This window comes from Ovis canadensis, chromosome 22 (genome assembly GCF_042477335.2).
Source record: "Ovis canadensis isolate MfBH-ARS-UI-01 breed Bighorn chromosome 22, ARS-UI_OviCan_v2, whole genome shotgun sequence".
Lineage (NCBI taxonomy): Eukaryota > Metazoa > Chordata > Mammalia > Artiodactyla > Bovidae > Ovis > Ovis canadensis.
Window position 1 is genome coordinate 24,857,577 of NC_091266.1, and position 17,117 is coordinate 24,874,693.

The 17,117-nt window shown below is 36.3% G+C and overlaps 1 protein-coding gene across 2 annotated transcripts in view; it reads left to right on the forward strand.

Annotated features, from left to right (window-relative positions):
- PTEN (phosphatase and tensin homolog) overlaps window positions 1-17,117 on the forward strand; it is a 96,907-nt gene that overhangs the window by 21,281 nt on the left and 58,509 nt on the right. For both annotated transcript variants that reach the window (XM_069567928.1, XM_069567929.1), the window contains exon 3: window positions 9,065-9,149. In XM_069567928.1, coding sequence (XP_069424029.1) covers window positions 9,065-9,149 — 85 coding nt within the window. The remainder of the gene's footprint in view (window positions 1-9,064; window positions 9,150-17,117) is intronic.

The window sequence follows — 17,117 nt, forward strand, 5'->3', positions numbered from 1 at the left end:
AAAGATATTTCCTCATATCTCATCTGATCTTTGAAACAACCAGTGAAGAAATTGCAGCAAGTCTTACTATTTTATAGAAAAACAAAAGTATTTGAGGTTCAGAGATTCAGTAACTTAACCTGAAGTCTAGGCTTAAGTTGCAAAGCTAAGGATAGAATTCTGGTATTCTATATTAAAAAATAGTATATACATTAAGTGCTTAGAACAGGGCCTTTCACCTAGAAAATATTTCCAGTGTTCTGTTCATTTCTCCTTTATTCTTAAAATTCCCATCTTTTAGAGCATTCTTTCTCATTACTTCTGTAGCTCATGCTGTTGTACCTCTGTGCCCTTTTCACTTTAGAAAATAAAATTTTAGGCTGCATTAATTTGGTTTGTAGAGGGATGATTATATGACATATATTAGGGCAGATGTTCTTAAATAATAAATAATTAACACTTTATCAACTGGGAAATCCAAGCACCTTCTATTTCTGCTTTCCTCCCAATGTGAATCATCAGTTTAGAAACAAGATCCAAACATTTAACACACTTTTTAAGGAAAAAAAAAATCTAGTAAGAAATATAAAATCTTTTATTAAATGAGAAAGTCATAGAAGTCTATAAGCATGGCTGGTATTTAAAGCATAATTGATTATAAAAGTTGATAACATGGATATAACTGTGACATATTTGGAAAGTATTTGTTAAATTTAAACCTGTTAAAATTTGTTGAAAGGAATGTAAATCTGATGTAACTAATGAATCAGTGGCTGAATTTTTCTTCTCACCTGAGCCTTAAGTGCCTGTGAGTTGAAAGCACTCCCAGATAGCCGAGAAAAGCTCCAGCTATTCCTAGAAAATGAGATTAAATGGTGAAGTGCTGGTATTTGCTAACTTGTTTTTCGATTGTTGTCTTGTTAGTCTGACTTGATTCCTTTGCTCCTGCTGCCAGTTTAGCTCAACGTTCCTTTTGTGATCTGGGCCACTTCAGATCTGCTCTGGACACTCTTTGGTAGTCTCTAAATCTATATGTCACTTTTATTTGACCTGGCATGTTCCATGTATGGGATAGTTTCTAGCTTCATATTGCACACCTTTCAGTTAACTAGATTCTAAAAATAACTTTTATGTGACTTATGGAAATAATTTTCCTAGAAATAATTATAGCAGGAAAAATAAGTAGTTAGTGATTTGTAATTTAAGACTGCATTTCAGTTTTTAAGTTGTAAAGGGACAAGCGTATCTATTAATATATGCTATATGGAGTACTACAGAGAAACTTTTCAGAACTGCTTTACTGTTAGTAATTATGCTTCAAATAAGATACAGCTTTTGTGTCGGGAACACATTGTTGTAAAATAAGGCTCAGGGGGCCTGTTTTTCCCTCCCTTACCATTTTAATATGCAATAGCATGGAAAGTAGTAAAACAAAATATCTTAGGGAGCTATATTTGGTTGTTATCCTCTATTTGAAAATTCAAGGTTAATTTAGCATATGAACCCCATTAATTTAGGCTCAGATAAACTTTTGAGGTAAGGTAGACTCATGAGATCTCAGCCCACATCTTTTAGAGCTTTTTGTAGTTATTCATTTATTTATTATCTATTTTTGGCAGTGCTGGGTCTTCATCGTTGTGGGAGCTTCTCATGGTGGTGGCTCCTCTCATTGTGGAGCACGCTCTCCAGGGCACACAGGCTTCAGTACCTGCAGTTCCTGGGCTCAGAGCACAGGCTCAGTAGTTGTGGCACACAGGCTTAGTTGCTCTACAGCCTGTGGGATCTTCCCGGACCGGGGGTCGAACCTGTGTCTCCTGCACTGGCAAGTGGATTCTTTACCACTGAGCCACCAGAAGCCCCCACAAGTTTTCTTTTAAAAGATGTTTTGTTAATTAGAGGTAACTTGGAACATATTTTTAGTTTTTTCAGTTATGCTTGGATGCTTAGAACAGCCAATAAAAAATTGTTTACCTTTTATCATAGCCACATTGTAAGAATAATAGGTCAGTTATAGGTTGAATCAACTTCTGTGGATGTTATTTTTAAAATTATTATATTCTAAAACTTAAGTTTTTTTCTTTGGGACAGTATTCTGTGATGTGAGAAGGATCGTTGCAGCACTTGACTCAAATATGCTATACTGTGTATAATTATCAGAACTCATAAACCAGCCACTTAAGATCTGTGTATTTAATTGTATTCAGTTATACCTCTATTATGGAGAAGGAAATGGCAACCCACTCCAGTATTCTTGCCTAGAGAATCCCATGGACGGAGGAGCTTGGTGGGCTACAGTCCATGGGGTCGCAGAGTCAGTCACGACTGAGCGACTTCACATACCTCTATTAAAGTGAAACAAAACAAATTTGACATGTTTGTTTGAGGGAGGGGGAGTGGGATGGAGACTACCAGTGTTTATCAGATCTCCTGTAGCTATGGTGGCGTTCATCCTGGGCAAGAGAGGACCATGTATGCATTTCTTACCTGTCTCCTTATTTCATGTGCATTAGCCACTGATGCAGGGAATAAAGGCTTTTAACACCCCTTTGGAGTTACATTTTGCATATGTTCTTAAGTTAAATAAAAAAGCAATATACTAAAGATTATAAAGAGTTAAAGTTTCTGTTAGGCTTTAATGTTCTTTAGAAGGGTTAGGTTATTCAGCAAGTCAGTGTCATTGGAAAACAACTGAACAGCGACAGTGAGCTCCTAAGATCTAGTATTATACCATTTGTTCAGTTGATAGACAGACAGCATTATGTTCTAGGCATTGTTCATATATTAAATCATTTAATCCTTAACCCTATATGATGGGTACTTTTATTAGCCCCTTCTACTTATTATTATATCCAGTAAGTGCAAGTTAAGTCTATTCTAATATTTCCTCCCTTGGTTATTCCTGTTTGGTTGAAATCATCTAAAAATGTATGTCATAAAAATTTTAACGGGAAGCAAAAAAGTTGTATGTAAGAAAGATTTTATTTTATACAATTCTTGGCTTAAGAAATGTTTGCCTCAAAATTGAGTAGTCATTAGTTGCTGACATCAGTTTTGGAAATACCAGTAGATTTTTCTGTTGTCTTTTAGAAGTTTTTTAATGTTTGATTAGTAAATTACTTCCATTTGAAGTTACATACATTAACTACTGATGGCTTTGGGACCATTCATTTTGATCCACAGTTTCATCATCTGTAGACTTGCCTTGTGGCTCAGCTGGTAAAGAATCCGCCTGCAATGTGGGAGATCTGGGTTCGATTCCTGGGTTGGGAAGATCCCCTGGAGAAGGAAAAGTTCTGGCCGGGAGAATTCCATGGACTGTATAGTCCTTGGGCTTGCAGAGTCAGACACAACTGAGTAACTTTCCCTGTCATCATCTGTGAAGTAACGTTACTTCAAAGGATTGTTAGGATTAAATGAGAATGTATTTGGCATACTGTCTGGGACGTGGTCTCTGTTTTTCTAATTTATGATGGATGCCAAAGTATTGGGTAACATTTCAGACTGTATGAATAAGGAAGGTGTAAGTGAGGAAAATGAAACTTTAAGAAGGCTTGATTCCTCAGTTCTGTTACAGGAAGAGTTGGATTGTTGCTCAGTAAGAGATTGCAGAGCCATGGGTTGTTGCTCTGCTAGAAACTCCCCTGTTGATCCTGGCCTTTGACTCCTTATCTGTCTGATTGACTTGAACTTCCTGTCACAGCATCCTTAAACCGAGACCTAATCTTAGTCAGTCCTGCCACCTTCTGCATAAAGCTTTGTGTGTGAGCTGTACTGGACTGCTCGCTTTTTCTGAATATTTTATGTGTTGGGTTGGCCAAAAAGTTCCTTTGAGTTTTTCCGTAGATGGTATGGAAAAACCTGAATGACCTTTTTTTTTTCTGAATGAACTTTTTGACCAACCCAGTATTTCCATGTATCTGTTCTACCCTCTTTTTAGAATGTTGTAATTGCTTTTGTTTCTTCTTTTTTCTGATGTATGCCTTATTTCTTAAGGATTTCTAACATATTACCTATCTGCTTTGTGATTTCTAACATATTACCTATTTTATCTCTACCTCTGCAGAATTAATCCTTCTTTGTCTTGCTCTTAAAACGTCTTGATCTTATGTATATATAATGGGGCCTTTGGCATAGTTGTAGGTTTGTGTGTCTGTCTGCCTTGATAGAATAGGAACTCCTAGAGTGTGGTGGAGAAGGCAATAGCACCCCACTCCAGTCTTCTTGCCTGGAAAATCCCATGGACTGAGGAGCCTGGTGGGCTGCTGTCTATGGGGTAACACAGAGTCGGACACGACTGAAGCGACTTAGCAGCAGCAGCAGCAGAGTGTGGTAGTCTTTGCTTACTTAGACTTATGATCTCAGTGTCCCGTGCACAATGTTCAGTATGTGAACGTTCAGTGTGTGTTTGGATAATTGAGTAAAGGAGGGAGCCGATGAGTATCCCCATTCATGTGTAGTTACTGACAAGTATTTTTCTTAAATAAGTAAACCAAGCCCTTTGCAACCTTATTTACTTTGTTAATATTCGTAGTAGAAGGATAAATCTAAATTTAGTCTTTGTTAAAATGACTGCATTTCAAGGGGCTTTACATTTCTGTGCTTTTTTAAAAAGTTATTGATGTGCAGTTGATTTACAGTGTTTCAGGAGTACAGCAGAGTAATTCAATTATGTATGTATATACATATATATATATTCTTTTTCAGGTTCTTTTCCATTATAGGATATTCAAGATGAATATGATTCCCTGTGCTGTACAGTAGGTCCTTGTTGATTATCTATTTTGTATATAGTAGTGTGTATGTATAAACCCTAAATTCCTAATTTATCCCTTCCCTCACTTACATGCTTTCCTATAAGGCTGGAAGCTTACTAGCATTCCCACTGAAATTAATGGTTAGGTCAGGTAAGTTTGTTAGTAGGAATAAAACTTTTTTACATAAAAAATTTCTGTTGCATTGCTCAGAAAACCTTGGCATAATTTCAGTTTATATTTTTTAGTAAAATGTGTTTATAATTATTTAGTTAGAAATTCCAGATTTGTGGTAGTTGCCACTGCTTGCTGTTCCCTACTGCTGCCTCATTTTTTTTTTTTTCTGTTAATTTCCATTTTCTTATGTTTGTATTCTATAAGACAGTTAAAAAGTAAAGATTATTCATGTTCAGGAATTGTAGCGCTTCAGGCTTGATTTGAGCCTCTTGTCTCTTCATTTTTTTTTTTTTTTTTTTTTGGTGAGTGGACACCTAAAACATTTTGGTAATTAGGAATTACTTTTTTAGGTGGGGCTGCTTTCTTATGTGAGAATGATAGATGATGGCTAATATTTGTGATGTTAAAAATGATCCTAATGGAACCCTTTGAGGTTGAGGGTGAATTTGTGTATTCTTAAAGTGACAAAAATTATCCCTGGCTTATATCCTTTTTTTATCATTATTTTTTAAGAAATTCAGCTTTTTAAAAAATTACATACAAAGCTGATTGTAAGTCATACAGGGCAAGACTATTTTGTTACACTTAGGAAATAGATTCGGAGATAATTATAAAACAGTTTTTTAAACCTGTTATAGAAACAGTATAGGTGATCATATTAAAACAAGCAAAAATGAGAAAAACTATATATTGCTACTGCTGCTGCTAAGTTGCTTCAGTTGCGTCCGACTCTGTGTGACCCCATAGATGGCAGCCAATCAGGCTCCCCCGTCCCTGGGATTCTCCAGGCAAGAACACTGGGGTGGGTTGCCATTTCCTTCTCCAATGCATGCAAGTGAAAAGTGAAAGGGAAGTCGCTCAGTCATGTCTGACTCTTAGTGACCCCATGGACTGCGGCCCACCAGGCTCCTCCATCCACGGGATTTTCCAGGCAAGAGTACTGGAGTGGGGTGCCATTGCCTTCTCCAATATTCCTACTCCCTAGATAGTATTACCTTCAGTACTTTAGTTTGTAATCTTTCTGTCTACATATTTTAGTTATACTAGTATGCTGTATATGTTTTCTTTTATTAAAATAGTATCACATTGTATCTTTCTCTTTTGAAACCTTTTCTTTTTCCAGTCAGTAATGTCTACTTTTCCATTTCTGTAAATCTTTATCTCAGCCAATACTTAGATCCTATTTAAAATTTCTCTAGTTGGTTCAAAAATATCCTTAATGGCTGGTTGCTCTGAAACAGTAACCAGAACAGGATTATACCAGTGAACTTGACTTTTAGAACCCTGAGTCTTTCTAAACCAAGGGCAGCTACCCACTTCTCCTCCCTTAGCTGTGAAATGATACTTGACTTTTTTTAAAAAAGATAATTTAAAAGATACTGAGTCACGTCCTACAGACTTTTTGAATTGTCCAGTTTATACACATAATGTCATTTAGCTTGTTCTATCTCATATCTGTAAGTTAAAATTTATATGTAAGTGCTTCGTGGATTCTCAGATTGAGGATAATTCGGCCCTCATAGATGATGCTGTGTCCTTCATATTGCATCACATCAAAAGTTATGTGATCTCAGCTTAACTTGCTTGGTAATGCTGAGACTGACCACTGAAATTGGGTGATGACAGTCTTTTCTGTGCATTATTCAATTATGTTTGTCTTCTTACATTAGAAGATACATTATGTGGTGTTTTCGTACATTAGAAGATATATTGTGTGGTATCACTTTGCCTCTGTTAGAAAGTTCAGTTCCTTATTATCCACTCACCTATTGATTTAGTACCATTTGTTGATCCTTGCCTAAGTCAGTAATTTTATTAGGGCTTTCAAAGTTTGATTTTTCTGATTCTAATTGATTTTTCTAGAATTATTATTTTTATTAACTGGTGTTTTCTGTTGTGTTTGCTTTATGAAATGGAGCTATTGAGTTGCCCTGAAATAGAGTTCCTACAGGAAAAGTAGGATAAATCCTTTATCTCCCCCTTTACCAGTTTCAAAGTAAAGAAAGTAACTATTCCAGTAGACACATAGCAAAGCTTAAAAGTGAAAATAATTTTTTGTTTTGTTATAACTTTTTCTGTATTCAGTATCTTTATAGACTCGGGGATTTATTTCCATTTTATTCAGGATTCTTTGATTTACTACCATTTACATTTTTCCCCTGATGCTCAGTTTGTCACAAATTTAGCCATGCTTCATGCTAGCTCCTATGTCTGTTTGATATAGGCCACTAACGTATGTATGCTTTCCCTGCCCCCAGATCTGACGTCAACTGTTTTTTCAAGGAGTTGATACCTTTTAGTGCAGTATGATATTAAAGATGAAATCAGGGTTCTAGAAGTGTTTGCTGCTGCTCAGGTGACACACTTTTAGGCTGTTCCTTTGGAAAGACCTAAACAATGTAAATGTCTGCAAGCATGAGTTCACGTTAATATTTTCAGTCATTACTTGATCTCTTGATTTTATAATGGTATCTCTTTTCTCTTACAGTAATAATCACAAACCTTCAAGTCGTTAACATAACTTCATTGATTTTTTTCCTATTATATAAAGGAAAAGTTTGAAGATATTAATACTGATGTCATTAGAAATTACTGGAAAGGTTTAAAATTTCTTTGTAGCTCTTTTTTCTTAGAAAACTTCCTGCCCAGAAGTACAGTAAAATTACAGTGTCTAGATAACCCTTGAAATAAATCCTTTCTCCTGGTTACCAATTTGATATTTAATCAGATTTGTTTCAGTATGTGCTTGCCTCCTCCTCCTCCTCTCTATGAAGCAACCATTTTTATTAGTCTCTCAGTTATCTTTATGTGTGTTGGAGCATTCCAGTTCAGGCAAATATATGTGTAAAAAATTAGTTTATAAAGTATTTCTTTTAGACAAAGGTGGCATACTATATACTCTGTTATGCACATTTTTTTCCTTAAAATATTTTTTAGATCTGTCCAAGCAGTACTAATAATTATATAGAACATATAATAAATAGGTAATCTTTTCTTAAATTACAATATCAAAATGAAAGGTTTTAGTAATTTAAGTAGTTATCTTGGATTGAAAATAATACTGAAATAAGCTCACTAATGTGAATGCAGCAGAAATTAAAAAGATCTCTAAAAAGGCACTGAATTTGATAAATTTTGTATTGTATTTGGAAGATAAATGGGTCCAATAGGTGAGCATAGAGCTTTGGAGATAGTCTTGAGTGGTTTAAAGCAGTTAAGATTGGCTGGTTTGAAACATCTTTGTCAGAAAATCATGAGATTGGAGAGAATTGATGGAGCTCAAGAAATGAGAGCCAGTCTGATGGACAAAATCCGCAGATATGTGGATAATCTCTGCTGCTTTATAGTTTTATATAAATTTTTCTTGAGTGTAGAAGTTTGTTTTATGCAGCTGTTGTATATAAGTTAACAGAATGGGCACGCTAAGTATTGATTACCTTGTTTGGATATGAGATTAAGTTTCTACCTCAGTTCAGTATTATCATCATAAATACCAAGGGTTAAGATAGATCATTGTGGTTTTCTCAACCTCCTCACCATGTAAAATAGGAAATTGAAGTCTAAAAAGGGTCAGTTGTCCAATTTATGCATCTGATTAGGGGAATAACTTGTTCTTAAATCTAATTTTCGAACTCTTAACTGTGTCTACTTTTCTCTGAAAAAGAAATTGTGCAGCTGTTTCTTGTTTTTTTTGATTTTTGGATTTTGTCTGGATGTTTTAGTATTGTAAATATGAAAGTTACCTTTTACCTTAGATGCATTCTAAACATACTGAGTAAGATTTAATAATCACTGTTGTATGATTGTGTGTTAGTTGCTCAGTCGTCTCCGACTCTTTGGGACCCCATGGACCATAGCCCACCAGCCTCCTCCGTTGATGGGATTTTCCAGGCCAGAATACTGGAGTTGGTTGCCATTGGTATTTTTGGGGATCAGTGTATTTACCTGTATTTCTTAATTACACATGATGGCTTATAAATAAATACATTTGACAGCCTTATTATTAACATGGTTTGTAGTGGGGAAAGCTTTTTATAATCAGCTAATGTTTTAAAACATTTACATGAGGTTTGCATTGTATATTTCAGTAAGCTAATGTTTTAAAATGTGTACATGTGGTTTACATTGTTGCATGTTTCCTTAACTTAAGCACTCAGATATTTATCCAAACATTATTGCTATGGGGTTTCCTGCAGAAAGACTTGAAGGCGTGTACAGGAACAATATAGACGATGTAGTCAGGTAAGAGCTTTTAACTTTCCGTTTCAAATATTGATGTATATTCATGTTGTATTTTCATTTAGGAAAATTTCTAAACCACAGAAAAAGATGTACTTTTTGATGTTGAGTTTATTTTTATCACGTTGATGATCTATAACTGCTTTATTTATTTTGCTTCATGTACCTACTCGGTGTCAGTGGGATAAAACTCATTAGATAAGAACTGACCTTTTACATAATCAGGTATATGTGTTATGATTTCCTGGACTCCATAAAATGCCCCTTACCAGTTTAATATCTGGGTTCCATTGCACTATTTTTGTCTTTTATTTCACAGTTGGGTATTAGCCTTAAAATCCTTGAGTGGATTTATTCACTTAAATTTATTTATGCTAAGGTATACGTAAATGATGTAATTTTACGTAGAACAGTTAATAAAGGGGCATGAATGTACAGAGGACCTGGAGAAGTATTTAGTGCAGGGGATCTGGAAAGGAATCTGTTAGACACCAAAGCCTAGGTGTCTGCTTTTCAGGTTTGCATCGTTTTTAAGAGGAATAATCATTCATATCTGAGCAATAGTTCTCAAGGCTCATTTAAATAACCTTAAATACATTTATGACCTAAGAGTACATAATATATTTTATGAAAGAAGAAATTTGTGTCTGCTTTGTAAATAGTCAATATGTTTTGTAATTTCAGAACAAAAAATTTGTGTATAAATAAACTGTAAAATGTCAGTAGAGGTGTAATTGGCTTTTAAAAGTTTAAATTTTCTATCATCCCTTGTACCCTCTTTCAGAAGTATCCTTTTTGGAGACTTCCAGTTTAAGTATGTGGTGGTGATGAGAAGTAAATGTTACAATGGGCAGGAAAGCACTTTGTAAAGCATTATGCAGATATAGGATTCTTTTAAAATAGTTGTCTTAATATTTAAACTATCTATATACTCTTATATGAACCAACCATAGTTTTTTCAGTGGTTAATTTTTAGCAATTTGCTTTGAACCAAAGTCTGTGTACATTTTTGCCGTATTAGGTTGTACCCAGTTGGGTTTTTGTAATGCTTATATTGTGTTCAGAATTAAACTTCAGTATCGACAGAAAAACTCCCAGACTACTTTGTGGTTGGTACATGAGGCTGTCAGAGGAATGATTTAAGAGCCTGTGATTAAGAAATGAGTTTGCCTTCTAGTAGTTGGGCAGGACACAGTGGAAGAATGGGAGCAACAGCTTGATATGGCTTAGTCAATGTTAATACCACTCTACAGAAATACAGTGAATGATAGAAAAAAGATTAAGAGAAGTAAATTTTGACTCAAGAGAGATGGAGAATCTTGGAAACGAGCAGTGCTGTCGTGAAACATGTTTGCTGTTACGCTGAAGGAGTAGTTTATCAGGCCTCTTTGTGGCCTAGAAGAAACATTTCTTAAGTCGATCTACTTAACATTACTGTAATTCTGCATTCAACCAACTACTAATTCAAACAAGTCAGATTGATACTCGTACATAAAAAGAGTATGAACACTCTTGAGTAGAGGATACATTTTCCAGTCACTGTAAGAATACCCTTTTGGTAAGTTAATTTGGTGTGCTAATTTCTACATTGTTCTCTTCTGAATGTGAATTTGTCTCTTCTGACTGTGGATTAATGCTGAGGCTGATCGGTCATCTTTCCGGTTACTGATAAGTCCAGTTTCTGGTTCTGTGTGCATGATTTACATATGATCATCAGATCATTGGTGGTGGTGTATTGTTTTGTCACCACGACATGTTCGACCCCTGGACTGCAGCATACCCGGCTTCCCTGTCCACCATCTCCCAGAGTTTGTTCAAATTCATGTCCATTGGGTCAGTGATACTACTTAACCATCTCATCCTCTGCCCGCTTCTCCTCCTGCCTTCAGTCTTTCCCAGTAACAGGGTCTTTCCCAGTGAGCCAACTCTTCACATCAGGTAGCCAAGTACTGGAGCTTCAGCTTCAGCATCAGTACTTCCAGTGAATATTCAGGGTTGATTTCCTTTAGGATTGACTGGTTTGATCTCCTTGAAGTCCAAGGGAGTCTCAAGAGTCTTCTCCAACACCACAGTTCAAAAGCATCAGTTCTTTGGCCCTCAACCTTCTTTATGGTCCAACTCTCACATCCATACATGACCACTGGAAAAACCACAGCTTTGACTAGACAGACCTTTCTCGGCAAAAGGGTGTCTTTGCTTTTGAATGCACTGTTTAGGCTTCTCATAGCTTTCCTTCCAAAGAGCAAGCATCTTTTAATTTCATGGCTGCAGTCACTGTCCATAGTGATTTTGGAGCCCAAGACAGTAAAATCTGTCACTGCTTCCACATTTTTCCTTTCTATTTGCCATGAAGTGATGGGACTAGATGCCATGATCTTAGTTTTTTTTTCCCCCCTAGTTTCTTATTTCTAAAACAAAAAATAGAGAAGTTATAAATCTTCAAATAATCTCTTAGTTTTTTGAATGTTGAGTTTTAAGCCAGCTCTTTCACTCTCATCAAGAGTCTCTTTAGTTCCTCTTTGCTTTCAGCCATTAGGGTGGTACCATCTGCATATCTGAGGTTGTTAATATTTCTCCTCACAATCTTGATTTTAGTTTGTGATTGATCCAGTCCAGCATTTTGCATGATATACTCTGCATATAAGTTAAATTAACAATATACAGCCTTGTCATACTCCTTTCCCAATTTTGAACCAGCCTGTTGTTCCATATAAGGTTCTAATGGTTGCTCCTTGACAACAGGTTTACCTTCTTTACAACAGGTAAACCTGTCAGGAGACAGGTATTCCCATCTCTTTAAGAACTTTCTGCAGTTTGTTGTGATCCACACAAAGGCTTTAATGTAGTCAATGAATCAGAAGTATATGTTTCTCTGGAATTCTCTTGATTTTTCTATGATCCAGCGAATGTTGGCAATTTGATCTCTGGTTCCTCTGCCTTTTCTAAACCCAGCTTATACATCTGGAAGTTCTTGGCTCATATACCACTGAAGCCTAGCTTGAATGATTTTGACCATAACCTCACTAGCATGTGAAATGAGCAAAATTGTATGATGGTTTGAACATTTTTTGGCATTGCTTTTTATTGGAATTGGAATGAAAACTGTTCTTTTCCAGTCCTGTGGCCACTGCTGAGTTTTCCAAATTTGCTGTCAGATTTAGTGCAGCACTTTAACAGCATCATCTTTTAGGATTTGAAATAGTTCTGCTGGAATTTGTTTGTAGTAATGCTTCCTAGGCCCACTTAACTTCACGTTCCAGGATATCTGGCTCTGGGTGAGTGTCCATACCATCATGGTTATCCAGATCAGTAAGACATTTTTGGTATAGTTCTTCTGTGTATTCTTTCCACCTCTTCTTAATCTCTTTTGCTTCTGTTGTCCTTGTCATTTCTGTCCTTTACTGTACTCATCTTTGTTTGAAATGTTCCCTTGATCTCTCCATTTTCTTGAAGAGATCTCTAGTCTTTCCCATTCTATTGTTTTTCTCTACTTCTTTGCAGTGTTCATTTAAGAAACCCTCCTTTTCTCCCTTTGCTATTCTATGAAACTCTGTGTTCAGTGGGATATAACTTTCCCTTTCTACCTTGCTTTTCACTTCTCCTCTTTCCTTAGCTATTTGTAAAACCTCCTCAGACCACCTTCTTGCATTTCTTTTCATTTGGGATGGTTTTAGTCACTGACTCCTATACAATGTTAAGTTATAATAACTCCATCAAGAAAATACTGTGCTGGGAAGTATTTTGATCTGTCATCTTCTGACTTCAGAAACCTCTGCCTTTATGCCTCTGGACTAAGATTCATATACATTTGGCTTGTAATCAGGAACAGCGGTTGAGGTTTATTCTGTCTCCTTTAATGGATCTAATTTATTTTATCTAGCTTTTAACTTTTTCAGATGTCACTCTTAGAAAAAGGTTGCTGCTAAGTCACTTCAGTTGTGTCCGACTCTGTGCGACCCCATAGACGACAGCCCACCAGGCTCCCCCGTCCCTGGGATTCTCCAGGCAAGAACACTGGAGTGGGTTGCCATTTCCTTCTCCAATGCATGAAAGTGAAAAGTGAAAGGGAAGTTGCTCAGTCGTGTCTGACTCTTAGCAGCCCCATGGTCTGCAGCCCACCAGGCTCCGCCCATGGGATTTTCCAGGCAAAAGTACTGGAATGGGGTACCATTGCCTTCTCCATAGAAAAAGGTTAGCCAGTGGTTACTTTAGCCAACTGATCTTGTCACCAACTGGGCTTGTCACCCTAGTGAATAATGGTTGTAGCACATGAAAATGAAGAATCATCAACTGAAGATAATAACTACGCTGTACTTGTTTTTTTTTTCTTTTTTTCCTTTGTTTTTTGATCGATGGATAAATGGCCATAATGCTTTGCTGTTATCAGTTTACCCCTCCCCCCTTAGTTTATGAGAAAGGTGAACAGAGTGACCATGAAGGAAGTTGTGTCTTTTCCTATGAGCTAAAATGAAAATGAATAATTCGTAAGTAGTTTGTGTGTTAGGATTAACCTCTCTGTGGAAATGACCGTCTCTAGTACCTAGATAATTGATTTCCTTGAATAGCTTGCACAATATTGGAGTTCAGTTCGGTTGCTCAATTGTGTCCCACTCTTTGCGACCCCATGAACCGCTGCATGCCAGGCCTCCCTGTCCATCACCAACTCCCAGAGTTTACTCAAACCCATGTCCACTCAGTCGGTGATGCCATTCAACCATCTCGTCCTCTGTCGTCCCCTTCTCCTGCCCTCAATCTTTCCCAGCATCAGGGTCTTTTCCAAGGAGTCAGCTCTTCGTATCAAGTGGCCAAAGTATTGGAGTTTCAGCTTCAACATCAGTCATTCCAATGAACACCCAGGACTGATCTCCTTTAGGATGGACTGGTTAGATCTCCTTGCAGACCAAGGGACTCTCAAGAGTCTTCTCCAACACCACAGTTCAAAAGTATCAGTTCTGCACTCAGCTTTCTTTATAGTCCAACTCTCACATCCATACATGACTACTGGAAAAACCACAGCTTTGACTGGGTGGAACTTTGTTGGCAAAGTAATATCTCTGCTTTTTAATATGCTGTCTAGGTTGGTCATAACTTTTCTTCCAAGGAGCAAGCATCTTTTAATTTTATGGCTGCAGTCACCATCTGCAGTGATTTTGGAGCCCCCCTAAATAGTATGTCACTGTTTCCATTGTTTTTCCATCTGTTTGCCATGAAGTGATGGGACCAGGTGCCATGATCTTAGTTTTCTGAAAGTTGAATTTTAAGGCAACTTTTTCACTCTCCTCTTTCATTTTCATCAAGAGGCTCTTTAGTTCTTCTTTGCTTTCTGCCATAAGGGTGGTGTCATTCTGCATATCTGAGGTTATTGATAATTTTCCTGGCAATCTTGACTCCAGCTTATGCTTTATCCAGTCCAGCATTTCTCATGATGTTGGAGACACTAGTACTAATCACTAGTAGTGATTTTTTTTTTTTCATTCAAAGATGGTAACACCTCAGTGAAAAAATGTCTTTATTTTCTTACATCTTTTCTGTTAACAGTGAACTTTGGGATTTAGAAACTGGGATATCTAAAGAGTATTTACAATTACCTTTTCGTCTTTAATCCCATGTGTTTCCTATGATTCCTATGATTTTTCCCCCCAAACAAGAAATATTGTTCAGAATTCAGACTTTGTTGTTGCTGTACATCATTGCTTTGAGTAAAACTCATATTCCAGATACCTTCATGCTTAAAGTATTAACTGTTTATAGATATAATTCGTTACAGCAATGTAAAATTTTATACTTGAGGTATTCAGATATTTAACTTCTCCTTTTGAGATTACCTCCTGGGATCAGGAATTAATGTAAAGAATAAAAGTGGAGGAAAAGTGAACCAAGTTGAAATTTTTTTTACTATCTTTACTGTAGGTGTTTTCTTTAATAAGCAGTTAGAATTGACAGGGCAAGACAGGGTCATTTCATAGAATGGAAATGGAAAAACTAACTCTTCCCAGATTGTTTTTTCTTCTTTTCATCTTAATGCTGCCTTCTCTCTCCTTTCTTTCTTGCCTCTAAAATTCTTGCTCTGACCAGCTGGTAATGTGAAGCAATGTTTTATTTGGGTGATTTATTGTTCTTTGATATGTATATTAATCTTATTTCTCAGGTTAATATTGAAGTTATCTGTTAATAATTTATGTTACCTGTATAAATCTAGGCAATCTTTAACAAATTGATGATGCTTCATATGTTTAGTAGATATAGTTTAAGAATTGTTCTGTATGTAATAAATCATAGAAGTGTAAATTTAATAGGGGTGAACTGGCTTTCTTACTGCAGAACCTTTAATGTGCTATTATGCATTGTAATTCTCCCAAGAATGAAACTCTAATATGTTCCTTTCCTTTTTTTTCTTCTTTCCCTTTCTCTTCTCCTCTTTCCCTCCCCTTTATCTCTTTCTTTTCTTTTGTAGTATAGTAAATAACATTTCTCTCAACAGTGTTCCATGGAGCACAGTTTTGGAAATGTTGAAATGAAAAAGTTGTATATAACAATATTTTCCTCTTGTCTGTCATTAGGAAATAAATCACTTCCTCCTCTTTTCTTGGAAAGATCAGCTTTTTCACCCGTGTGTAAGCAGCCATATTGCCGATTCAAAAGTCCATCTTCCCTTTTCTTGTTTTATGCATTTTCTTCCTGAAGAAACTTTTCAAATATTTTTCTCTTAATTATATAATGATCTCTCAATCAACGTTATGTTGATTTTCAATAAAAAAAAGGACATGTTTGTTTTCTCAGCATTACCATTATTGGTTATTCAGTTTAAAAAGGTTGAAAAGAGATTGATTATAGGAAAGCTTCAAAAATAATTTAGGAGGATATCAATTCCCTTCTCCCTTTCCAACAACTTTTGACTTCTTCCCTCATTGCCTGTCTGTTTCTTGCTTCCTTTTTTTCTTTATTCAGATGTAAATCACATAACATGAAACTGCCCACTTCAGAGTGTACAGTTCAGGGACATTTAGTGTCTTCACAATGTTTTATAACCACCACCTCTGTCACGTTCCAAAACATTTTATCGCCCCAGAAGAAAACTCTGTCCCCAGAGACTCCTCCTGCTTCTTTTGTTAGTCTTTATTCTTTACAAATTGCAGAGCCATGATGGATTTGACAGTGATCAAATTATCTGTACCAATCTAATCTTTGATATTTTAATAATAGGTGACATTTATTTGCATTTATATATATGTATTACTGTTGTATAAGCAGTTTGCATGTGTTCTCTTACTAAATTGCTACAGTAAACCTATCTCCATTTCATAGATGGTTTGAAAGAAGCTAACTTCCCCAAGTGCCACAGCTGGTAAGAACAGGCTGAGGATTGAGTCCAGGTCTGTCAGATTCCAAAGCTGATTTCCTTAATAACCATAAAATCTTGTATATCAGAGGACAAAAACGAGAAACTCCTGCTCATTTAGCCTGTTGTTTTCCTTGTTTGGCCTAACACAGTGTTGTTCCCCGCTCAGTGTGGGAAATCATCTAGGAAAGTCTTTTCTAGTATCATACTAGAACATTTCTCAAGGTTTTGAGTCTCTAGATTGAAAAGACCTACTAGTGCCAAGCACAATAAGTGAAAATAGGTCAATACCAGGCAAATTATTAAGAAGTTAAAAAAAAATATGAAGAAGAATGAGAATTTCTCAAAAGCTTTCAGGATCATTTAGAAAGGATTAGGAATGTGGCTTTTCCAGTGGTCATGTATGGATGTGAGAGTTGGACTGTAAAGAAAGGTGAGCACAGAAGAATTGATCCTTTTGTGGTGTTAGAAAAGACTCTTGAGAGTCCCTTGGTCTACAAGGAGATCCAATCAGTCCATCCTAAAGGAGATAGTCCTGGGTGTTCATTGGAAAGACTGATGTTGAAGCTGAAACTCCAATACTTTGTCCACCTGATATGAAGAGCTGACTCCTTGGAAAAGACCCTGATGCT